The sequence below is a fragment of the Haliaeetus albicilla genome, chromosome 24 (assembly GCF_947461875.1).
Source record: "Haliaeetus albicilla chromosome 24, bHalAlb1.1, whole genome shotgun sequence".
NCBI classification, from domain to species: domain Eukaryota; kingdom Metazoa; phylum Chordata; class Aves; order Accipitriformes; family Accipitridae; genus Haliaeetus; species Haliaeetus albicilla.
The window spans coordinates 5241160-5265824 of record NC_091506.1 but is presented as its reverse complement, the minus strand read 5'-3'; the positions used below and the strand labels follow the sequence as shown (position 1 = coordinate 5265824).

The following is a 24665-nucleotide window of genomic DNA, read 5'->3' as shown; positions in this document are numbered from 1 at the left end:
GGGGGATTTACCCCATTGTCCTCGGCGGGAGCTGGGCAGAGCCCGCCGCCGCTGTGCGCAGGCTCGCCCGGCCCCCTCGCCCGGCGCGGAGGAGCAGCTCGCCGGCGGTAAGGGGGTGTGTGTGGGGGGGGTGGCTCCGCGCTGCTCCGCTCCTCGTTCCCCCCCGTCCCCCCCAATTCCCCCAGCGCATCCCCATGGGGCGGCGGCGGGCGCGGCCGTAGCGCGGCCGCGGGGCGGGGGATCCGCATGGCCCGCGGGGAGAGCGGCGGCGGCGGCGGCGGCAGCAGCAGCGCCCCGCGTCGCCGGAGCGGCCGGGGCGGCGGCGGCGGCGGCGTTGGCGGCGGCGGGGGGAGGACGGCGGCGGCGGCGGGGATGGGGGCGCCGGGCGGCGCGGCCCTCGGCCCCGGCACGCTGCCGCGGCGCTGAGACCCCGGCCCTGCCTGCGCGGCGGCGCCGAGGAGGAGGAGGAGGAGGAGGAGGAGGAGGAAGGACCCGATGGCGAACAGCAGCGAGCTGGGGAGCAGCAGCAGCCCGCACCTGCCCAGCGCCGGCGGCCTGCTGAGCGCCTCCGGGCTGAAGCTGGCCACCTTGGGCTTGATCCTTTGCGTGAGCCTGGCGGGCAACGTGCTCTTCGCCTGGCTCATCCTCAAGGACCGGCACCTGCACCGCGCCCCGTACTACCTGCTGCTGGACCTCTGCCTGGCCGACGGGCTCCGCTCGCTGGCCTGCTTCCCCTTCGTCATGCTGTCGGTGCGCAGCGGGGCCGCCTGGCCCCACGGGCCCCTCAGCTGCAAGGTGCTGGCCTTCCTGGCCGTCCTCTTCTGCTTCCACGCCGCCTTCCTGCTCTTCTGCGTGGGGGTCACGCGCTACATGGCCATCGCCCACCACCGCTTCTACGCCAAGCGCATGACGGGCTGGACCTGCCTGGCCGTGGTGTGCATGGTGTGGACCCTCTCCATGGCCATGGCCTTCCCCCCCGTCTTCGACGTGGGCACCTACAAGTTCATCCGGGAGGAGGAGCAGTGCATCTTCGAGCACCGCTACGTCAAGGCCAACGACACGCTGGGCTTCATGCTCATGCTGGCGGCCGTCATCGCCGCCACCCACCTGGTCTACATCAAGCTGCTCTTCTTCATCCACGGCCACCGCAAGATGAAGCCGGCCCAGCTGGTACCGGCCATCAGCCAGAACTGGACCTTCCACGGGCCGGGAGCCACCGGCCAAGCGGCTGCGAACTGGACGGCCGGCTTCGGCAGGGGGCCCACGCCGCCCACCCTCGTGGGCATAAGGCAGGCCACCCACAGCCAGATCAAGAGGCTGCTGGTGCTGGAGGAGTTTAAGATGGAGAAAAGGCTCTGCAAGATGTTCTACATGATCACCTTGCTCTTCCTGCTCCTCTGGTCCCCCTACATTGTGGCCTGCTACCTGCGGGTCTTCATTAAGGCCAGCTCCATCCCCCAGGTCTACCTGACCACCTCCGTCTGGATGACGTTTGCCCAGGCAGGGGTCAACCCCATCCTCTGCTTCATCTTCAACAAGGAGCTCAGGGTCTGTCTCCGAGCCCGCTTCCCGTGCTGCCAAAGCATCCAGAGCACCCAGGGCACCATCCTTTGCGATCTCAAGAGCTTTGGGATGTAGGGGGGCTTTTCTTTTTCTAAAAAAGAAAGGTGGATGTGATTTTCCATGTTTCTGCATATGATCTCAAGAGAGTGGGACCTGTGGGGGACATACTAAACCACCGCCCAGCACCCAAACCTTAGGCTGTAAGAAGCTATTTTATTTATTTTTCTATATTTTGCGTATGCTCTCTTCAGAACATAACAGGTTGCTGTCTATGGGAACAGGTACTTGAGCAGAACACCCCCAAACCTTAGGCAGTAAGAAGCTGTTTTTCTTTGTGGTTGTGTCGTTTTTAAAAACAAAACAGGGCTCCGAGTTTCTGGTCTTGCTTATTCTAACATTTCTAGACATGATTCCAACAGATATGGATTAAGGCCATGACATTTTTTTGTTTGTTTGTTTCCCTATTCCTGTCTGTTTTGATAAAGGCTTAACAATTTTACTCATATAATATTTGATAAGGGCCAAGACAATTTTATACTAAAGTTATTTTTGATGACCTCAAGAGGTGTTGTTTTATTATTATTTGATTTTAAGTGAAGAACAAGAAGAGGACGTTCCTAATGTGGTCAGAAGTCAGTTTTTGGTAGGAGCTGTTGGGTTCATTCATTCTCAAATGGTTTGAGTATTTGAAGCAGTTACTTATAACTTTTTTGCTTGACATGCAAACAGTGTAGAACTAATTTCAATTTTCTTGTTGCACTATTCATTTGGTAATATTTCAGAACTATTTGTGAAACGTGATTTTAAAATATCAACTTTAAAAATAATCAACTATAGCAGTTTTTAAAGCCTAGATTGAAATTCATATTTTACTGCCTTTATAGGAAGTTATCTACAAACCTGGGTAATACTTGTACATTTTGACTGTTTTCTTTAATAAAATATTGAAAACCTTTACTGTATGTAATTGTTTCAGAATGGCAGCATTCTGCTTTGCTGACAAATAACTTGTGTATGTGGAAGGTTGTATGTCTTGTGTCTGAGTAGATTTCACAGCTGAGGTTATTATGGACAAGCACAATCCTTATTTGCTGTTAGATCTCAATTTAGGTGTTTATACCAATAAAAGTGACTAAAGCTATTTTTAAGAAGACTTAAGTTCATGATGGGCAACAGGTTTAAATAGCACATGTCTACTGAAACCAAATTTCTGTTTTAGCTAATCGCTCCTCTGTTAACGGTAGAAAAGAGTGTGGAACTGTGGATTGCTGATTTTAGTTGGCAAAGCAGGTTTTTGACATGGTGGCTTGGTTAATACTGTACTCATTGGTAAACTATATTCTTAACAGGTAATTTACATTTATTAAGCATGGCATTTTAACCTGCTTTATTGTTCTACAAAAACTTCTCTGAAAGTGTTTTAACCAGCAGCCTGATGGCAGGATCCTGACACAAGTTTTTAGCCATCTCAGGGGAAGCTGTCCCTGACGGGCTTTCTTTCTGATGTATCATGTAACATTTACAAACATTTACATCACAGTGCTGGAGCAAGTCACACACAAAATGACAGAGATAAGCTCAGTTTCCATGAAGAAGTCTGCGTCTGTGCTAAGAGTATTTCTGTAGAGAGTAGTCCAAAGTTGTTAGACATTAGCTGAGAAATAGTTGTCCTTACTCTGACGTGAGCACAGAAGGGACACGTGTGGCAGATCAGAAGAGGGCTAGGGTGGCAGCTTCAGGTTTAGGCAGGGAATGAAATGAGGTGGAGCGTCTGGTTTGATTTTACATCTTGCTTTCCACCCCCAGCTCCGATTTGAACACCAGAGAGGCAACATTTCTTGAAGCGCGTAAGGAGAAGTTTGCAATTTCAGCTTTTGGTATAGCTGCAGAGAAGATAGGCAGGAGGAGGATGGAGCTGTACTGATACTGCCAGAGCTGGGCTAAGAAACGTGACCGTGGATGGGCTATCTTGAAAACAAAGTGAGACTTAATGATCATTTCCAAAGTTGTTTGAAAATGCATCTGCGTACAGAGGGAAAGCTGTCAAGAACTTCAGGACACAGCAGAAGCTGGTTATCAGTGTTAATTATATTTTCCTCATGGAATATCAGATCATAGCTTAGTGAATTTTGGAAAGTAATGGGGCAGAGTTGTATTACAAAGACTTAGGGGCAAGGTGTCAATGCTGTTGCTGGGAATTGTGTTCCAAGTATACCTTACATGCCTGTTTTACTGTTAGGCCTTTTCAGCAGGGTTCCAACTTTTGTGGAATCATATTTCCTTAAAATTTAAGAAGCTTCCTATGCAGGGGCCCAGAACTGTGATCTCTACCTCAAATCTTGCCTTCTTTTTCCTAATCCTGGCTGGTACCCAAGCCAATGTTTTCTTTCTTTTACTCTATTAAAAATGCCTGATATTTTGGCATCCTATCTCTCTTCCAGCTATAAGTAGTACGGTTATGATTCTATTTAAACCACAGAGATGAGAGAATAGTTATTTTAAAACCTCCTTAAAAGCTGCAAGGACCAGATTTTTCACTTCTAGAAAAATTAAGCACAAGTTGTATAGTCAATCATATATGCGGGGGATGAAAAAAATCACCTTTGGGTGACCCGATGGTTTTTATTTAGACTTAGCTTAGCCACGCTGCTGTATTGAATGCCAATCTGTGCGTAGGCATCCCCCATCTTGGCAATGCCCTCGCTAGATGGGTAAGTCCAGTTCTTAGCCACTGAAGGTAACAGATGCTTTGCTACAACCCATCAGTGGCAACCAGACCCATCCATGACCGAGAATAACACTGGCTACAGCAAAAGGATACCAAAAAGTTTAAAAAGATTATCTGTATACCCTGCCTTTTGCTTGCATGTAGCTTTCAGGGCTGTCTCAGGACTTCTGATGTACTCTGAGGGCAGAATCAGCACCATTTGAAGTTAATTTTATATTTTAGGTACTTGTAATGTCAGGCAGATTATGATCCTGGCCACGCTAGTGCAAAAGAGAAGGAACTCCAGTAGCTTTAATTCAGGGTTTAGATGAATGTTGTACAATAGGGCTTCATTCCAGAAAATGTGAAACTAAATATCAAGGACCAACACATGGCAGAAAATGAAATGGTACTTGGTGCCGGCACACCAACAAACACCACTTTGCAAGTTTATCCTGCTGGCTGAGAGAGCACCAAGAAAGTATGAAAAAACAGAAAGGGCTGGAGAGGCACCAGAGGATAACTATTCTTTCTGACATCTGAGAAGAGATAAGAAAGCGGCAAAAAAAATAGCACTTCCAAAGCACAGCATTAGCATGTTCTCACAGCATCCTTTAGTCTGCATATGGGGAAAATGGGTCGCAGAGATTAAGTGCTTTGACCAAGATCAGAGAAAGGATGTCAGAGAGGATGAAAGCCTGCTCAGGATAACAAAACAAGAGAAATAACATTAGGGAGAAGGGGCTGAGCACAGGGAGCCATTGCTGATGCTGTTGGGACCTGTGAGGAGCAGCTGTAACCCTCCATACCCCCAGCTGCCCATCCAAAAACCAGAGTGTTGCTGGCCTTGCTCAAGAAGTGCTAATGGCTGAGACTCAGAGCTGGGTGATGATTACCTCCCGCATCCACATGAGAAGCTATTGCAGCTTGTTGTGCAAGTCCTGGGCTCACTTGCAAAAACTCAGATGGCCTGAACCCCTCTCCCCATCCTCACTGACCAAAATGCAAAGTACTTGGAGGGTTTGGTGAGCTGCACGGCAGTGGGGCTCTCCCAGCTCTTCCATCTACCTGTGCTTGACCAGAATATAGATTGAGGCTTCTCTATACCCGTCCAGGCAGATGTGTTGCCCAGAATATGGAAAACTATCATACAAGTGCTGAGTATCACAGGAAATACCAACATCATCTCCCCCAGAGATTCTCCGCAGTCTGGCTCAGAGGTCATGGTGCGCTTGCTTTTGCATCTCTGTGGTGAAGAATTGCACTGGGAGCTGCTCTGGAAAAAATCTTGATTGCTGCTGGCGTCTTCACTCACTCACCAGGTATTTAACACATTCCTTGTAAACGCTCCCAGTCCAAATCTTGAAGTCAGTGGAGTTTTTAGCATGAACTTAAATGTCAGGCCAGCTTGAAAAATGACACTGGCCTGAAATCTCAACAAGTAGTGGCTATGGCGATGTCCGATTTGCAACATTAAATGCTTGGAGTACTGTGGGGTGCTTCTAGCTCTGCTGTTACATTTGGAAAGAGTTTGCTAGGAAAAGGGCTGAAATATTTGGCCCCAGCCAAATTATCTTGTTGGGTAAAGGTCTCATTCAGAGGTCGTGCTCGAGGTGGAGGATGAGCAGGGAGATGCGTAGCCCACAAGCTGTCATCATTTGCTTTTCCAGTACCAGATCTGCACCGGGGGAGACAAAGCTGCCTCCCAGAATGGTGTGAAGCCAGTAGCCTTGAGGAAAAAGGGCAGGAATTTGGCCGATAGCAACAATTCTTTCCCGGGGCTCTACCTGGATGTGATACAGCTACACCTCCAGAAGGCTGCTCTGCCATATGCTGTGGGACTGCCCTGGGATATGTTGTGCTGAGCTCAGAGGAGAGCAAAGCTGGCATTTTCCCTCCCTTCCCAGCAAAGGATGCGTGGAGTTTGGCTGGACCTCTGCCACTAGCCCCACACGGTTAAGCACAGTCACTTTGCTCCCCTGTAGCAGCTGCCCTTGCTCAGAACTGCCAGCAAACCACCCTGAGAGAAGTGGCTCCGGACAGAATAACAGACACATATTGGCAGAATGCGACATTAAGTATCTCAAGGCACTTCATTAACTTAGGCTGCAGATCAGATGATTCTGTGCAGTTTCAGAATACCCCAGAAACCTTATTAGATAGTTATGCTGCAAATCAAGAAACTATTAGAAACATGGCAGGGGGGCTGTTTTCTAATAGAGGTTCCCTAAAATCCTCAGTTTTAGCACAGCTTCCTTTATAGTTGCTCGAAACACTGCACAGGCTACAATTAACTCTATTGTGATACAAACCAGGAAGTATCTCCCATGCTATGGTGTTCTTAAGCATCAGAATATTATAAAGTATACGACATCTCAAAGAAATGGAGCCATCAGAGAAAGACCGTCGGTGAAGATGGTCTCTTAAAAGCTGCTGCAGAGTCGTACTGGGCTGAGGCTGTGTTGATGGACGTCTTACCCCAAATCTCCTTTTATGCTGGTGGCCTCTGATGCCATGTCATTCGTGAAGAACCTTGTGTGGGGTAAATCCTTACTCATTCGTCGGTTGTAGAACTGGTGACCAAGAGCTGATTTTCCAACAGGCCTGACATCTGCGGCCCTCTGACTTTCCCTAGAGCTGATGATGCTGAGCATCTCTGAGCCTATTTTCAGTTGGTGCAAGTCATTAACTGCCCCACACCTCGGTACTTTATCTGAAAAATGATTAATTATTCTTACCTTTGTAGAGCACAGAACTACTGATGGCAAGAGCAGAGCATTATCACGGGTGAACAATCACTGACTACATAAGCTTTCATCACTTAACTTTAAAGTCAAGCTAAGCCTTTAATGCAAGCTGTTGCATTTCTGTATTTCTATTCATGTTTAATGACCTCAGTACTTGCACTCTGTCTTTGATCTTGTGAGTCATGCATGGTTGTACTGTGGATGTATTTATCGGAAAGCCACTTTCTTCAGTGCCACATTTTTCACCTCTACCGTGACCAGGTTGATAGCGCAAAGCACTTTGTGTAGGAGGCTTTCAAGTTCAAAGCTAGTCTTGCAAGGGCACAGGGAAGCTATGAAGTCCCAGTTAATTTCAGGCAGTCATCACAGCCCTAGTAGAGTAGGCAGAAATCAAGAGATCGCCCAGTGAAAAGAAAGCCCATCCTAAAGTTTCTGAATGTTATTTACTGGTGTGTCATTAAAAAAAAAAAAAAAAAAAAAATCCTGTGTTTTTGTGTGAGGATGATTAACCATTGGAACAAATCATCCAGGGAAAAAAAAATGGATCTTCCATCTGTGAGATGTGCAGTGTGAGCCTGCGTGCCTGCCCACGGCACACCTGCCCAGGCGCCTGCTGCCTGCCCGGCCGGGGTCCTGCACCGGGGTCTGGGGCTCAGCCCACGCACGCAGGGAGGAAAAGAAATCAGAAACACTAGTAAACAGCACCAGAACCCTCTCTGTCTCGCAGTGATTCACCCCTTCCTTTTCCTAACTGTTTTACAACACCCATTTTATCATACCTTATAAATACCAGTGCTTGCTTCCCTTGGAAATTTCAGCAGAGGTAGAGCTAAAATGGCTTTGTCATTAAAAAAAAAATCCACAGAGGGAAACACGGGAAGATTCAGAAGGAAGGGCTGAAGTCTGGGTGCTTTCTGACAGCGAGAGGAAGGAATGATTTAGTGGAATATTACCTCACTCCATCGAACCACTCAATCTGTCCCCATCTGTCACCAAGTGCTTGCAGGAGGGTGATGGAAAGGAAACCGTTGAGTAGCTTGATAGTCAAGTAAATCAGCCGGGCTTTTTTCCTTTTCCTCCCTCATTAGGCCTTGCACGCTCACACTACACAGCAGGTCCCCCGGCACGCTGCGCCGAGGACGAGGGAGGAGAGGGGACGGTCCCCCGGGTGCCGTGGGGCTGCAGTGGCCCCGGGCAGAGGGACCAGCTCCGGGTGCCCACCGAGCCGGGCTGCCCCGGGGAGGGAGTGAGCTCCGGCAGAGCTGCAGAAGACATCTGGGTGTGGAGGAAGGCGGATGAACGTGCAATATGTTCAGCCAAGCTGCGGTGTGACTAAAGGGGGAGAATGCGGGCACCGGAGCCAAGGAGCTGGCAGAATCACAGGCAGAGGTATAGCTGGGAGCCACGGCGTGAAAGCAAGGAGGGACACGTTTAGGCTGAGCATCACCAAAGTGCTTCCCGGCAGGGCGATGAAGGATGCTGCAGAAGCCGGGCTCTGCAGGACCTGCCGGCAGTGCTGGCGGTGGGGATGGGGGTCTCAGCGCTATTTTCCCCCTTCCCAAGATCCTAAAGTCTCAGCCAGCCGGACTTATTCTTACTCTCCATTTGTGCAATAGCTGTCTGAGCTTAAGTGCTGATGTAAACCAAATCCAAATAGTTGAAGGCTCTGTTGCAATGTGTGAAAGGTTTGTTAGCAACTTTGGGGAGTTTAATGAAACCAGGGTGGGGAGGGAGTCAAAATTATGATACCACCACAGTCAGGAAGTTTTGCCATTGAATTTAAAGGGGTGGGGGACCTTCCTGTCAAGGTTTCACCCATGTGAGAGAAGAAATTGTGGGGGGGAATCTACTAATTTGACAGGATGCAGTGAAATTTTTGGAAAGAGTGAGCATGTTTGCAGCTGCCTCGCCTGAGCTGGCCTTTCTGGCAGGTCCCATGAAAGCAGTTAAGAGATGTGCTCTGCTGCCTGGGCTCCACTGTAGCCTCGAGGAGTAAATAAAGGGTGGGCCCCGCTTCACACCCCCTGAAATTAATAGCAGCTTCACTCGTTTGTGAACTCTGCAGCAAGAGCCACGGCTGCCCGTTCGCACTGAAAGAGCCCACAAACGTCTGCATGAAGTGACATGAGTGCACTCACATGTACAAGAGAAAAAGTAAATAAAGAAGGGTCAGCCCTACTCACTTGGCTGGAACCAGGCCGTATTTTCAGCCTGCTTCTGAACTGCATTACAGCCTTGGGATTTACAAAGCCACATTACATTTAAAACCAGATTAAATCCTTTCCACATGTTGTGATGCTGTGGCAGAGGCACAGTGCTGGGATTTGGGAGGCTGGAGTGGGATTCCCAGCCCGAGAAGAGATACACTGCCCACGCGGTGCAGTGCGGAGCCCCACGGGAGTCCCTGCACTCACGTCTGTGGGGCTCTTCTAGGGATGCAGCTACAGCCCATCCTTCCCGTGCCGCCTGCTGGGACACAGCACAGGACAGTTATGCATCCCAGGATAGCTCAGGCTGCAGTGGTGTGGGTACACACCACGTACAGCACAGACACGTGCTTTGTCTGGTCTATGAGATTCGTAACTTTCTGGGAACAGCGACGTGCCTGTAACACGCTGATATCTGGTGCCATGGTATAAAGGAGCATCGATCTGGGATGCTCTGGGTGCTCCTGGCACACAATTAACATGTACCCAGTTTCCCAGGCAAATTGGGGGTTGCAGATGAGGCTTTTTGTCATTTTTACATTGTGCGGGCATTCATTTCCCCCCCCCGTACTACGCTGTCTTACACTCAGACCTTTGGGAAACCCCTGCCATGGGGGTGTTTACAAGTGTGCTATATGGTTATATTGCTCATTCCTCCTTTCCTGCACACCTTGCTGTTACCCTGCGCTGTACTTCTTGCCATGAAACATGCTGCCATCCACCCTCCCTTCAGTGCAGCAGGCTTACTCGGCTTCAGCCCTTCGCATTCAGCCTTTCCCAGCCCTGACGACCGGGCAGAGCGGCTCAAAGGCTCCACCATCCTCCGAGGCAGCTGGATGATACGGGGGAATCTGCCCTGCCAAATCATTGAGATGTATCCTACTGCACTGGGCTGGTCTGCCTGCACTCAAGCCTCTCCTTGAGAAATGATAGGTGATTTGCTGCATGTTTGATGTGCACTAAACTCATCTCCGTTCCTGTGCTCAGAATTATTGATTAGTCTAACAGCTGTACCCCCGCTGGTTTGGCATTTCATATCTATGTAATAAAGAAAGGCGCATTGATTTTGCTATTATCAAAATCCTCTTGTATTTGCACAGTCTTTTCTCTTCCTGCAATTTTCTAATTCCTTCTGGAAAACATGTTACACATTGTCAAGATCAAATTCCTGAGACATCTTGTTTAAATCAAGGGATTCTCAGCACCTTCTGTTTCTTTTGAATATCCATCTGTGCAGTAATAACAAATCGAGAGCTACTGGGCAGGGGAAAGGCATCAGTGAGGACCTTGCCTGTGGTCATACTCACAAATTAACAAAATACCCCTTGACAAGGTGTGCTATAAAAAATCTCCTAACTAACTCACTCGAGTTACAGGGTAAGAAAAAGTCTATAGGTTCCAGCCCACCTGCAAAGGAACAAAACCAACCTTAATCCTATTTTTTCTTACCTTAGAGTGACCCATGTGCTGCTCCAGCCTCTTTTTTCCACCACCAAACTAATCTTCAACCTTGTGTTAAGCAGCCTCACTTCAGCTACGTAGGGTGACCTGTCTCCTAGGCAAGCACTCATGCATATCTGAGTCTTACTTGCCACACAACCAGGAGAATTTATGTTGTTTCACCCCCTCATTCAAAGACTTTGTAACTTTTTTTTTTTTTTTAAAGTGACCAAATTTCCCAGGGGGAAATTGTGGGCAGGAGAATGTAGATGAGACTGAATTTCAGCTGGGTTTTCTCCAGCTCAGCAACAGAGCTTTCCCTCCAGCTCCCTCAGGCTTAGAGGTGCGTGCTTGCTCAGCCAGCTGTGCACCCGCAAACCTGAAACACCTTGTTTCACCTTTCCTAATAAGCATGTAATCAAATTAAGGCAGCAACTCATTATATGTGGTGGTATCCTTTCCCGAAATGGCTCTCTGTTAACCCAATATCTGGTAATAAACACAGAAAGTCCTACAGGTTTGTGTGATATCATCATTATTCTACAGCATATCTGCAACATAAATATTAATATAATATTAAAAATTAATGCACACATTTCTATTAATAATTAATAATATTACTCCAATATTAATAAAATTAAACCAAACGTTGGCACGGATCTCCTAAGTGAAGTGAATAAAGGAAAGCGTTTAAACAAGGCTCTCTCCTAACAAGCTACGCGTACTGGAGAACGAGACTTCTCCCTTTCACAAAGGTGTTTCCAGGGCTGCACGGGTTTTGTTCTCTTTTCTTGTCTGATTTCTCTTGCAAGGGCCTGCCCCCTTCTCTTCCTCCCAGGCAGGCGGGGAAGCTGGTCCTGACCTGGGATTATTGCCAGGGTGATGCTGAGGCAAAATGAGCAGCACAGGGGGCTGCGGAAAACCTTTCACGGCAGAGCCGGCTCGAGGCTGGCCACCTTTTCCATCATTCATATTGAGTCCAGTTTGCTGTGTCCCTCAAGTCAAAAGCTGGCTCAAGGGAAAAGCAGAGGGGCACGCATGGTCATTTACATTTCAAATATTTCTTGTGGTCACTGGTTTACCTATTATCACTGTAAAGCAAAGGGCTCCCCCCCCCTTCCACTGCAGAAAGAAATTAAAGGCGCTTTGCAGGTGTGCTTGCGTTAGGAAATCTCCCCCAGGACAGGAGAAAAGATAATTGATTAGGACAGAGTTTAGGAAAGAATTGGGATGCAAAAGCTTAATCTTCCTTCCAAAATGATCTCTCAGATCAACTAACCTTCATTGTGAGTGTCAGTTAATGAGAATTAAATTACTAAAAGGGGAATCATCATAATGATTGCCAAGTGAATGTAGTGGGGATGTAGGACAGTGAGGTTTTGCCTTTAGCTCTTCTGTGCCAGCAGCCACGCTCCCGCAGCAGGCAGAGCGGCTGCGGCAGGGAAGGTGCGGAGAAGTCCCTTGGAGGCAAGTGCAGGATAAAGTCTCTCTCAAAGAAGCACCTTCCTAATGCCCTGTCCAGGAGCATCTGCAGGACTCGAGTACTTTGACCTCCTATGGATGGTGTGAACTTTGATCTCGTGTAATTGGGGCTGTTCTCATTACCCAGATAAATGCCTAATCCCACAAGTTAATTGGCACAAATTACAACTACAAAGCTGCTCTGCTCTTTTCTGATAAACTCTCCTAGGAGTTCAGCATGGCAGGTCTAAGGCAGTCATCAGATATAATTGTCCACTCATTTACAATGATACAAACCAGGATTATTACCTTCAGTGGAGTCACTGGTGATTTATGACAGCGGGAGATGAGAAGCAGGGCTGGCGTTTCCTGCTATGGTTCATCGTTTCGAGCACCAAGAAAATGTGCTTTGGTAAAAATGAATGGAGCAAGAGATGGGACACATACATGCTTGGGCTGCTTCTATTTTCCTTCTTGATTCTCCCTTTGAATGTAAATTGAAGTCCATGGTATTAAGCTAATTTTATACTGGTAGACATGGACAGAAAAGCAAAAAAGACAGAAAAGTCTTTAAATCCAGGTTATGGGGATTTCTGCAGTGCTTATGTGTCACTGCATTAGCATGGGAATGAGCTGGTCTTTCACCAGCACAATTCAGCCCTTTGGGTTAGCGATGACCGCCTCTAAGACTTCAGATCTAATACAGGCACTTTGTACCTGATTACATTAATGCAAACCACATATAAAATTACCATTTGGTGGCACCTCAGACTTTTTTTTTTTTTTCCTACAGGACCTGAGTCTGTTGCCACTTGCACAGCTGCTGTATCGCCACCGCAAAGGGTGAAGCAAAATACATAGAGCCCTGGGGTTGGGCTGTCTTGAGCCAGGAAGATGCAATCCTGTCTCTCAAGACATTTATTTTTCTAACATGTGGAGGATCCACAAGGATCTGGCAAAATAACAAGTCCAGCTGTTCCTTTCTGTCTCCTCAGTGAGGCTGTGGAGCCCAGCGGAAGGTACCTGGTAAATTCCCTGGGATGTTTCTCATCTTCTCTAAGTAATACAGGTGTTTGGCTTAATACAAGCATGCTAACTTTTCTCCCCCCTTCCCCATCGTCATCAGCAGCAAAGCACTGATTGTTGAAAGATGAATGACTTCACTTCTCCAGTTCCAGCATATGTTTGCATGTCTGAGAGCAAGAAATGTGTGAAACTCACACAAACTATTGGAATTCCAGCTCCAGGCATGACAAGTAAATATGAAGTTGCACAGCATTTCATAGAAAACCCACAAATTTGATGTTTGCTGGGCTGAAGTTGATTCTTTGAGGCACGTGCCAAGAAAAACCTCTTGTATTAGCTACACCAAGATTCCTCCATCGTCTAAGACTGCAGTTTGGTTGAGGAGTTCATGCCTTGTAAACTGCTGAGTTTCCCTAAAAGCAGCCAGAGGCACATAATCTTTTGCTAAGCTATCCGTAAGCAGCTCTGCTAGCTTGGGTGAATCGAGTGTGTGATAACAGATTACACTGAATAAAAATGGAAAACCACAATGATAAAATAATGTTATAATATTAAAATAAATCAGATCATATACTGCCATTATTCTGATACAGAATTTTTACACAGCAAATTTGATACATATACAAGAAGTCAGGCAGCCCATTACAATAAACTTCAGGGTTCCTTTTTTAATATAAACTACATCTTAATACATAGTTTGAGACGATCAGGTAGTTTTACACCAACTCAAGTAACAACAACTTCTTCTCATCTTAGAATACTAAAATAACAAAATCTTTTAATGCTTTGAATATTGAAATGCTTTGGTTCCACCTGCCACTTTTAAAAAGTGTAAAAACTACATCTATTGGTTAAACTTTTACCCTAGAGATGCGCCTAACTTACAAATACAGTTATATTAATAAAGATACGAAATGTAATGTAAATACAGGGTTTTGGCAATTGTCATATGCTTGACACTATGCGGTTATTCAACTCTGTGTTCGATTCAGGCATTCCAAAATGTAAAAAAGTGGCCAAAATTTTCCAAAACTGACAATAATCTTGGATGTTTTCATTCTGGGGTTAAGCTGGAACCATGAAGGCCACGAGACGGTTCAGAAAGCGTTAAGCTCCTGCCCTCAGAAAGCAATATTGCTTTAGCAGATGTCCTTTCGCTCACCCCAAAATGAAAGCATCCGCCACCGTGAGTCGTGAAAACCTTGGCCACTACAACACAGTATCTCATCTTCAGTTTTAATGTTGGTGAGGAAGGAAAGTACGGTAAAGGGTTCCCCCTGGCAAGTACCTTGTTCATCACAATAACAAGAAAAAGAATACATCGAGTGGCTCTTTGTAGCGCAGAATAGCTCCTGCTAAAAAAAGACATCTTCTTTTCTGAAGTCTGGTAAACATTTGAATTTGCTGGGAGAAGTCCGTACGCAGGCCAGGCCGGGGAGACACGGGCAGGTGTGGTGCATCCGCCGTCCGGAGAAGGGAACCTGGGGACAAAGAGCACGGACGTCAGGGACGGGGGGCACAGCAGCCGTGGTGCTTGGGGGGCGGGTGGATTCGGGTGAAGAGTGGGGATACGGGGATAACTCCCTCCACGGCGGTTAGATCCCCACAAGCTGCAGCATGGGGGCTGGAGAGCAGATGGCAAAGCCAACCCCATCGCATTTCCCGGTCAAGCCACAGTTAAGAGCAAAATATAGCAGTCCGTGTTGCTGTGTAAATCTACATCTGTGACACATGTTCTCCATTTACTCCCGTTTCACAAAGGAGTTTGTTGTGAAACTACACCAGCCTTTAGCATCACGTTTTGCGGTGTTTACTGTGCAGGGGTTTCTGCCTGCCCCGATTCCTGCGCTGTCGTACGGCACAGAGCAGCCTGTCAGCCGCGTAGCAGGACCCGGGAACCGCAGGGTCCCGTAGTAATTCAGGCTGGAAGGGACTCAGGAGGTCATCTCGCCCGCCCTCCCGTTGAGCAGGATCCTTTTCACCGCAAGGCAGAGGTTTCTGAATTCATTCCACCCTCCTCCAGCCACGCCGTGTTGCAGGGAGCACACATACGGACTGCATTACGCAAATTTAATTGTGCCACGATGTGCATACGTGCTGACACTCGTTAACAACTCGATCACGAGCTCTGCCTTTTACAGGAGCCGTGCCTCTGCCAGCACATGAGCCGAGCCCAGCAGGACAGCCTGCTGGAACAGCATGGCCGGGAGCTGCGGCGCTGCCGACCGGCAGCACGCACCAAGCATCCGTCGGGATGCAGCGAGGGAAGCGCAGAGGTATAAAGCCACTGCTGCAAGCCAGGCAGGCAGCTCTGATTCCCTCACTTCCAGATTTCTGGGTGTTTTGAGCCTGCGATTTTAATATTCCAGGATTGTTTCGTGTCGGTGTGCAAATTTTCTCTTTAAGAAAGTCCAAGGGAGAAAATCCCACATGTTCCCCCTGCATCGCACCAAGGACCTGCCCACTCCAGTGACACCCCATCAGGTACGGGGGGGTGAGCGGGGGGCTCACATTGCCTGCAGTGCCCTGGGCCAGCACCAGCCCCCTGCCCAGCACCGTCTGAAGAGCAACCCCAGAGCGAGGGACGCCGTGGGCTTCCCCATGCCACCCACCACGGCCCCTCTGCCCCGGCGAGGCCACCGACCACGGGTGCTGGGGACTCCCCATGGGAATCACACCTCTCGGGTGCCCACGCACAGCACTGCAGAAAAAAAAAAAAAATCTGAGCTCCTCAGGCTGGTACGGCTGACTCAGAGGTACCTCTCAGCCCTCCGACAGCTCAAGTGATTTATTCAAAAGGCTACATTCGCTGCGAGGAAACGTTCCTTTCAGCGGGACTCCCACGCTGAAGACGTGGCTTAATAACGCACCGGTTTGGGGACAGGCGGCGGGTGTCAGCTCCGCAGGACGGGCGCTTTGCCGGGGCGCGCAGCTTCTGCCTGCGCAGGCAGAGCCTACGTACCCGCAGCTGGTGCTGGCATCGCCGGCTGAGCCGGTGCACGCTTTGCCACGCCGTGTGCCCAGCACCGGGTTTTAATGAGCGCGAGGCAATGGGGGTTTGTGGGCGAAAAGAAAACAAGGGACTTGCTGGGAGAGACGTGGGGGTGACGTGGAAGGTGCAGAGCGGCAGCAAAGCCACCCCTGTGCTGCCAGCTCAGTCTGCTGACCTGCCAAATCTCGCCCGCCCGACCCTGCCTGCAAACCCTGCCTCGGCAATGCCAACGGAGATTGGGAACGGCATCGAGCCAACGCCATCTAGTCGCTGAGAAGGAAACTAGAAGGTGGAAATCCAACTGCCCAGCCATCGTCCCCAGGGTATCTCCAGGCTCGTCTGGAGGTCCCCAAGGTGGTGGCATGGCCGTGGTGGTGGCTGCTTTGTACCTGACCTGCAGGCAAAGGAAAGGTTTTGGTGCTCAGGGCGATTGGTCTCCCAGCTGCCCCCTACCCAAATATCGAGGGGAGAGGAACCGTTGAGCAAACTCTCCATCCTTAAAAATACCTAATTTCACATACTACAGTAAATCAATTTGCTTTGTGTTTGTTGTGAGGAGCAGCGGGGTGAGGAATCTAAATCTAAAATTAACCTCATAAAGCTTATAAACATCAGTGACTATGACTGTAAGTCTGGGGTGGACAGGCATCTTCTCTGATTGTATTTATGCAGGCAATTAGCTTAAAATATATCAGACAGTATAAATTATTGCCCAATAGCAATAAGCTCGTAAAAAAAACCCAAAAAACTAGAAGACAATTTCTCTTATCCTGAGAATCCTGTTAATGTAAAGAGCCCTTACAAGAAAACCCTGCTACATTACATAGTAAAAACGAGAATTTGGTCCCCAATATCACAACAGAAGATTTAAAAATTTAACTGTAACGGAACAGAGCCTTGAACTTCCTAAAACTGAGAAAATATACCATAGATACTGATCTGAGAAGCCAGGCACTGGATGAGAGAGTGAGAGAGGCAGCTAACTAGCTGCACGTTTATAATGTAAGTTTATTGCCTTGATATCTTTCACATGTGATGACTCTTGGGCCATACTCTTCCCTGAGGATGGCTCTGAAGACCACCAAGTTCTCAAGCTCCTTGGTAACATCCCATTCAGTCTTCTGTATTACTTATAAATAAGCAGCCTTTTTCATACTACAAATAATATATGTGGTTTATAATATACATATAATTATGTGGCTTTAAATAAATGTATTTGTTAATATCATTATATTAATAATAGTGTGTCACATAATAAGGTACTAATATGCAACTAGTATCATATATATGTGTGTGTATAGATGTATACACACATATATATTTGAAATTCATAGGTAGAATAGAAGCAAAGAGAGCCCGTGGCGATTTTTCTCAAGTACAAGCGTGTGTCAACGCCTTCTCAATGGCTTTCGAAGGCACCGGTGGCTCTCAGCCTCTGGAGCACATCAGGACATTGCTGTTTGACGGCAGGGACCGTGCTGCAGTGGTGCACCAGGTGTCCCAACACCAGCTGGTGATATTTTTATGCTTGTGATGGGATCTCGCCCAGTTCCACCGAGGTCGGTGCCATTTGCTATGCTCCTGCTCACACACGTAGGCATTGGCAGGGCTGGGCTCGGGAACTGCTAGAGCTGTTTCAGATCATGTAATGATGCAAAACAGCAACAACAAACTAATAAGAAAACAATCTGGGAATTCTGTAGTACTTTCATCCTCGGATTCCCTTCAGCATAATTTTGACAGTAATGTATTTTCTTACGTAGGTACCTGCAGTGCTATTTCCATACAAATGCGAATAGCTGGGTATCATAACGCATGGGATGTTTCCCCGCCTTTTCACCACGTATCGTTTTTATGCAACGTGACGTACAGTGCAGTATATTCCTGTTTCTTTGTGCCCTGCCAGCTCCGGTCCCACAGCCCCCCCAGTGACATACTCACTCGGTGACTCAAAGGATGGCACTCCTCTCCTAAATTTCCCATCGGCGTGCACATTCGCAGGCTGCGGATCCAGAGGCTAACGGCACAGCACATCCCTCCTCCGCACTGCTGGTCTCGGTCGCAGGCCTGGAGTTCAATACAGCATTAGGCAAATAAAATTAATAATAAATATGCTCCAGAAATAGGGCAGATCGGGTGCTCGAAAGCTGCCTCTGGCACCCCACAAGTTACGATAGCTCGTTAAGGCTGAGTAAGAGGATTTAAGGCTGATTCGCAAAACTTGTATCTCCCATGGATCTGAACGTACAGGCTCCTGGCGGGCATGTTTCAGAGTTGAGCCTGGGATGTTTAAAGCCATGACCACATACAGAGCTGCTCAGGGCCAAATCCAGGACAGACAGTGATTTACAGTCCCAACTTGTGAGCACTGATGGACCTTGGCACGTCCCATTCTGCTTCCCGGATCGGAGCCTGGGTGAGCTCAGGCAGCTGCAAGGACCAAGCGCACCAAACAGTCAGGAATCTTGTCTTACAGAGTAGCTAAGATAGGAGATTTTCTATTAATTTAAAGACTTCTAAGTGACTATTCCTTCTAGTTTCTTATGATAATATCTTATGGTTGAATGCCTTTGCAAATGCAAGACTGCATGATAGTTTTATTAGAGAAGTCCAAGTGGAAGTAGTTAAAATAGAAGTTTAAATATGGATTCTGTGGTTCTTATCTAGAATTACACGTAACTAAAAGAGGTCTTAAAAGTGTAATAGAAAAACCTTTGCATAAGTGTCCGCATCCCAGAAATGCTACTGTGGTAGCATTTCCTCTGCAAGGCAGGGGGGAAATATTTCAGCCACTTACCCAATACAGCTTAGATAAGCACAAACCAAAATGCAAACTACTGAGTATGTTTTAAAAAACCCAGAAACCATGAAGAGCAGTGGACATCTTAGGGTTTGGAAACAGGTTACTGCACATCTTTTGCCTATTTTTTAACCAAAAGTTTATCAGACTTTTTATTATACGAACTTAATGCAAGAAAACAGTCTCCTTTCTCCAATGAGAAATGCCATTAGTTAAAGGTTCTAATTACACCCAAAAGGTAAGCTTAATTAACTTGCTACTCTCTTAATGTCTGACAGGAGGAGTGACAGACCAAAGGCACTGGTCAGCAGTACATAAACAGGCAACTTGTAAAAATGCACATAAAAGATGATAACGGCTCTGGGGAAGACTGCATATCAGAACAAACATTCGCTTGAGGAAAAAAACTTACAGCTCTTACCTCGGGATTTACATGATAAATGCCATTAGACTGTACTCTACTGGGTAAATATTCTAGTTCAACCAGCAGAAGCCTGATCAAAATACGTATTTACTGATCAGCCAGTAATTTAGGAAAAAGCTGTTGCATTAGGGTCAAGCCATTAAATAGTGTGTGTAACCCAAACAGCTAGCACTCCTCCTAAACACACATTTCACGAAGCAGACAGCTCTGTGCTACAGGTGAGCCCGATCACACAGAGTATTCACTTACAAGACTAATACGACCATAAAATGACCACTACAGCCTGCCAGGTAGATAATGGTTATTTTCTAACCTCTCTCTCCCTCTCAAAAAAAAGCACTCTAATGGTCTAATTTTGCTGTAGTCACAAAAAACCTGCAGGTCCAGTGATTTTGGCTGCCCCTGGCACACCGGTGTCCGCTGCTCAGCTGAAGTCACAGGCTCTGCTATTCCTCACCAGTCAGCTCCTGACTCCCTTTTTTTTTCTCAGTTGTATATCTCAAACCCCATCCATCTCTGTGGGACCAGTCCTGGAGTGAAGTACCACTCAGCCGCAAAACAGGTCTGAGTTATGTCCTGGCATGCAAGGGTATCTAGAACACCGTGCTGAAAAATTTAGTTTTAAAACTCACACACACATTTATACATCTGGCAGAACTTCTAAGGCTTCCTTTCCAAAAATGTATGACAAGTTTTGAAAATATTCAACCCAAATGCTCCTGCCCAGACCTTATCTGCAATGTGTAATTCGTGCCGCTACTCCTAACCTTCACAGGACACAACATGAAGGACATTCCTCTTCAGCACCCCATTTAAACACAGGTTTGTGGAAAATTCAGCTCAAGGAAAAAGTCCCAGGTGAAAGGCCAGCTCCAAAGACAACTGAAGTCAGCACATGAACCACCACTGAATTGAGGAAGGTTTGAAACAAGTCCTTAAATTGCAAAGGAAAAGCACCTTTCAGGCTCAGAGGATGGGAACAGGAACACCTACGTCAGCTCTCATCTGAGATTTGCCCATTCATCAGAAGCCAAAAATGCATCAAAGTGCTTTAAGCAGAAATGCACTGCAGTAGTTAATAAAGTAACATTTCCTAGTTCTAATCTATTTTTACTTTTTGAATCTGCTTTATCCTTGATCTATTATTCAGTGCTTCACCATTACTTTATTTAATGGATTAATTATGCTTTAAAGGTGTAGCCACAACTCTAGTAACAGACTTATATAAACTGGTCCTCCATTGCCGGAAATATTTCTACTTAAAAGGAACTTGAAATTCTCAAATATTAAAAAATTTCTTCACACTCTTTGCTCTGAAAATTAATCAGTCCTGATCTGACACCCAGAGAAATGCCTACAAGCTGTTTCATGGACTTCAGTGAAGTCCAGACAGGGAGCCTGGACAGCCACGGAGTAATCCGCTGCTGCTACAACTTCTGACGGTTACAAAAGACGTGTAAGCTCTTGAAGGAATGCAAGTGCTGAGTTATTAATCCAAAGCAAACACTAAAAAAAAAATAAAATCATTTTACTTAAGAGTGATGCAATGCTTTGGGTTAAATAACGACTTTGGGAAAAAAAAAATTTTCACAACCAAAGTAAATCTTAAGCCTAAAAACAACAATAACAATAACAGGGGACTCATTTGCAATGGGTGACTATTGAGGAAAAAAAGCAGCAGAGTCATAGTCAAAAAAAAAAAAAAAAAGGAAAAAAGAAAAAGGCAGGTTTTTTTCGATGATTGCAATACCGGTGCCTGCCCTGTAAGCGGTAGGACTGGAGGAACTGGAGGAACTCGGGGTGCAGAAGCGGGCAGTGCGGTGCCCGGAGCCGGCTCCTCCCGGGGCAGGTTTGGGGGCAGCCCGGGGCTGGGAGCAGCGAGGGGGGGGACACACACGGGACGGGACGGGACGGGAGCCTCCAGCCCTGGAGAAGCAGCTGGAGTCTCTGCACACTGACGGACCCGGCTGAACATATCCCCCCCCCCCCGCCGAGTCCAGGCATCCCTCCCCCAAATGGACGGACCCCTCACCCCAGAAGCCCCCCAAGTCCTGGCATCACGCAGAGACACCCCCACCTCCACGCACCCCTCACCCCAGAGACCCCCCCTCCCTCCCCAAACCCTGGCATCCCTCATCCCCTGGCCCAGCCCTCCCTTCCCCGTCCCGCTTATCACTTCTCCCACCGAGCCCCCCAACTCCAACCATCACTCACCCCACCCAGACCCCCGACAGACCCCCCCAAGCCCCCCCCCACCCCCGAGAGCTCTCAGCCATCCCTTAGCCCTAGCAGCCCCCCCCCCCCACATCCCTCTATCACCCACAGCAGACAGACCCCCACCTCCTACCCCCCCCCCCAGCCCTCCACCGCAGGTCTCCCCCCCCCGACCCCCCCGGGTCCCGTCGGTGCCGTCCAGCGGGCTCTCACCCCGGTGATGACCGCGCCGTACCCCGCGGCCAACAGCAGCACCACCAGCACCAGCACGGAGCGCGGAACGCCGCGCAAGCTCCGCATGCTGCCGGCCCGCGGTCCTTACGCTCCCCCCCGCCCCCCCCCCCGCGGGCGCGGTGCGGCGTAGCGGAGCCCGGCGCGGCGGCCGCCCCAGCCCGTTATAAAGCCGGGGTAGGGGGGTGGGGGGGGGCTGCCGGCGGTAGAGTGAGTCACCCCCCCCCCCCGCCCTGGCACGGCCGCGGAAGGCTCCGCGCAGCTCTGCGCGGCCGCGGGACGGGACGGGACGGGACGGGACGGGACTCTGCGGTTGCTGGGGGCGGTGGGTGGTTGGGGGCAGTTCAAGGAAAAGTCCCAGGGGTGGTTGCGGGGGGGGTGTCCCGGAGAATGTAGTGGCATCCCACAGCAGGTCTTGGGGGGGGGGGGGAAGGACAGCCCACAGCAGGTTTGGGGGTGTGACAGCCCACAGGAGGTCTGGGGGGGGGGGGTGACAGCCCACAGGAGTTCTGGGGGTGTGAGGGTGTGGGGGGGTGACAGCCCACAGGAGGTCTGGGGGGGGTGACAGCCCACAGCAGGTTTGGGGGTGTGGGGGGGTGACAGCCCACAGGAGGCCTGGGGGTGTGAGGGTGTGGGGGGGTGACAGCCCACAGGAGGTCTGGGGGGGGTGACAGCCCACAGCAGGTTTGGGGGTGTGGGGGGGTGACAGCCCACAGGAGGTCTGGGGGGGGGGGGGACGACAGCCCACAGGAGTTCTGGGGGTGTGAGGGTGTGGGGGGGGTGACAGCCCACAGGAGGTCTGGGGGGGGTGACAGCCCACAGCAGGTTTGGGGGTGTGGGGGGGTGACAACCCACAGGAGGTCTGGGGGGGGTGACAGCCCACAGCAGGTTTGGGGGTGTGGGGGGGTGACAGCCCACAGGAGGTCTGGGGAGGGTGACAGCCCACAGCAGGTTTGGGGGTGTGGGGGGGTGACAGCCCACAGGAGGTCTGGGGGGGGGGGGGGTGACAGCCCACAGGAGATCTGGGGGTGTGAGGGGGTGACAGCCCACAGGAGGTCTGGGGGTGGGGGGGGTGACAGCTCTCAGCAGGTCTGGGGGGAGACATCCCTCAGGATGTTGGGGACATCCCTCAGCAGGTCTAGAGGGTGATCCCAGGGCTGGCTGGGGGACATCCCGCAGCAGGTTGGGGACATCCCACAGTGGGTTGGGGACACCCCGCAGCAGGTCCAGAGGATCCCCCGGCAGGTTAGAGCACATCCCGCAGCGGAGCGGAGGCAGCCCGCAGAGCCACCGGAGCCAGCCTGGAGGTCCGTCTCGGCTCCAGTGCCCGTGTCCCCTCTGCTTGTGCTCCTCAAGCTCCCTGGCCTGCAGCAGATCCAGCAGTTCTCCCGCCAGCCCCAGTCCCGATGTTGCCCCTGCTCCTCGCTGCAGCCCCCAACCCACCCTCTGCGGGCATGGCCGTGGAGGGGGGGACACACGCACAAGCTGCACCTCACCTTGTCTGGGGCAGAGGAGCATCAAAGCAAATTTACCCCACAGACCCTGTAAGAATTGGATCAATCCCGGTTCCTCCTTACTGCACCTGGCCCAAGAAGTGCCAATGCCGAATAAAAAAGTAATGCATGTGTACTTACTTCTTCACCTTCCTCCTTTGTGGACCTGACTGAGCATCAGGGCGCTCTGGATCCCCAAACCCCTTTGAACCCCTGTTCTCCTGCTCCCCCCCCTGCCTGCCCCTCTCCCCCCTGCCGCAGGCAGCCCCTGCCTGAGCCCTCCCGGCTCCCACAGCACCCAGGGACATAAGGAAGAAAACGGCTCTGTCCTTCCGCAGGGCTGGCTCCCACCCAAAGATCCTGGGAGAAGATGGTGGGAAGGAGGGGTGAAGGGGACGGGGAGCAGGGACCCCATTTCGGAGGCAGAGCACCACTCGCTTCTTCCAGCCCTTATGCCAGGCCAGGGTCTGATTGTCTCAGTCAGCTCCTCTTTCTAGGTGTAAACCGCTTAAATTTAACACAAGCCAAGGTGGTGCTACCTTCGGGCACCTCTGTCCCCTGTGGAGCCAGGACATCAGAGCCCAGTGACAGTAAAACACAGGCAGAGTTTCCTTCCCTGACTTCCTCTCTCGCTGTTTTTCTTCTCTATTTTCCTTTCCACTTTTCCAGCTCTTCATACTTACTTCTTTTTACCTTTCCCCTCCTTCCTCACTCCCTTTTTGTCCCTTTTTCTGCCCCACTTCCATCTCTCCCGTCCCTCTGTGCTGCACCCCCCCACCCTGGTTGTGTCCCGTCCTCACACGTCGGTCCCTGTTTTCTCAGATTTTTCAAATTCTCTTTTTCCAAACAGGAAGGCTGAGCCTTTGCAGAGCCCACGTTTCCCCGAGTCCTCAAACAGTCTCATTCTTCAGCTGAGGCGAGTTTAAGCGCAGCCGAAGGGGAGCGTATAACGCACCGAGTGTCTCGGCACGCTCCCGCTTGGTTCAGTCCCCGTCAGGAGCTGTCGAATCGATTCGTTAGCGGCATCCCCTGGGGGGGTCAGTCTGTCTGGAGGTGTTTTCATTACAAACATGGCCTTTTTGGGTGCTTATGGCTATTTCGTAAAAGTGCACTCAAGACAAATACAGGCTGAGTAAATAGAGACTTACTCCAAGGATGCTTTAAAAGCAAATTGGGATAAGCCAATTTTGACGTGAAAGTATTAAAAATAACTGGAACAGATCCTTAGCTGTTGTAAACCTGCATGGCTGGCCTGAACTGTCTAAACCAGATGAAGGGATTAACTTGTTTTCATTTTTCTTTGTATCCGAGAAACTAAAAATGAATGTAAAAGATGAATGATCATTTTCACAATCCCCAG

General features: G+C 49.4%; 2 protein-coding genes across 2 annotated transcripts; one reads left to right on the top strand and one right to left on the bottom strand.

Annotated features, from left to right (window-relative positions):
* On the top strand, nucleotides 1-2704 carry GPR27 (G protein-coupled receptor 27). Its single transcript, XM_069811843.1, has one exon. The coding sequence runs from the start codon at nucleotides 496-498 to the stop codon at nucleotides 1636-1638; it is 1143 nt and encodes a 380-aa protein (XP_069667944.1). The 5' UTR covers nucleotides 1-495; the 3' UTR covers nucleotides 1639-2704.
* Nucleotides 2705-13681: 10977 nt separating this feature from the next.
* On the bottom strand, nucleotides 13682-21906 carry PROK2 (prokineticin 2). The gene is made up of 3 exons (XM_069811842.1): nucleotides 21795-21906; nucleotides 18085-18210; nucleotides 13682-14632 (listed from the first exon to the last, which is right to left on the bottom strand). Exons 1-3 carry the CDS (start codon nucleotides 21879-21881, stop codon nucleotides 14507-14509), a joined length of 339 nt encoding a protein of 112 aa, XP_069667943.1. The 5' UTR covers nucleotides 21882-21906; the 3' UTR covers nucleotides 13682-14506.
* Nucleotides 21907-24665: the final 2759 nt, after the last annotated feature.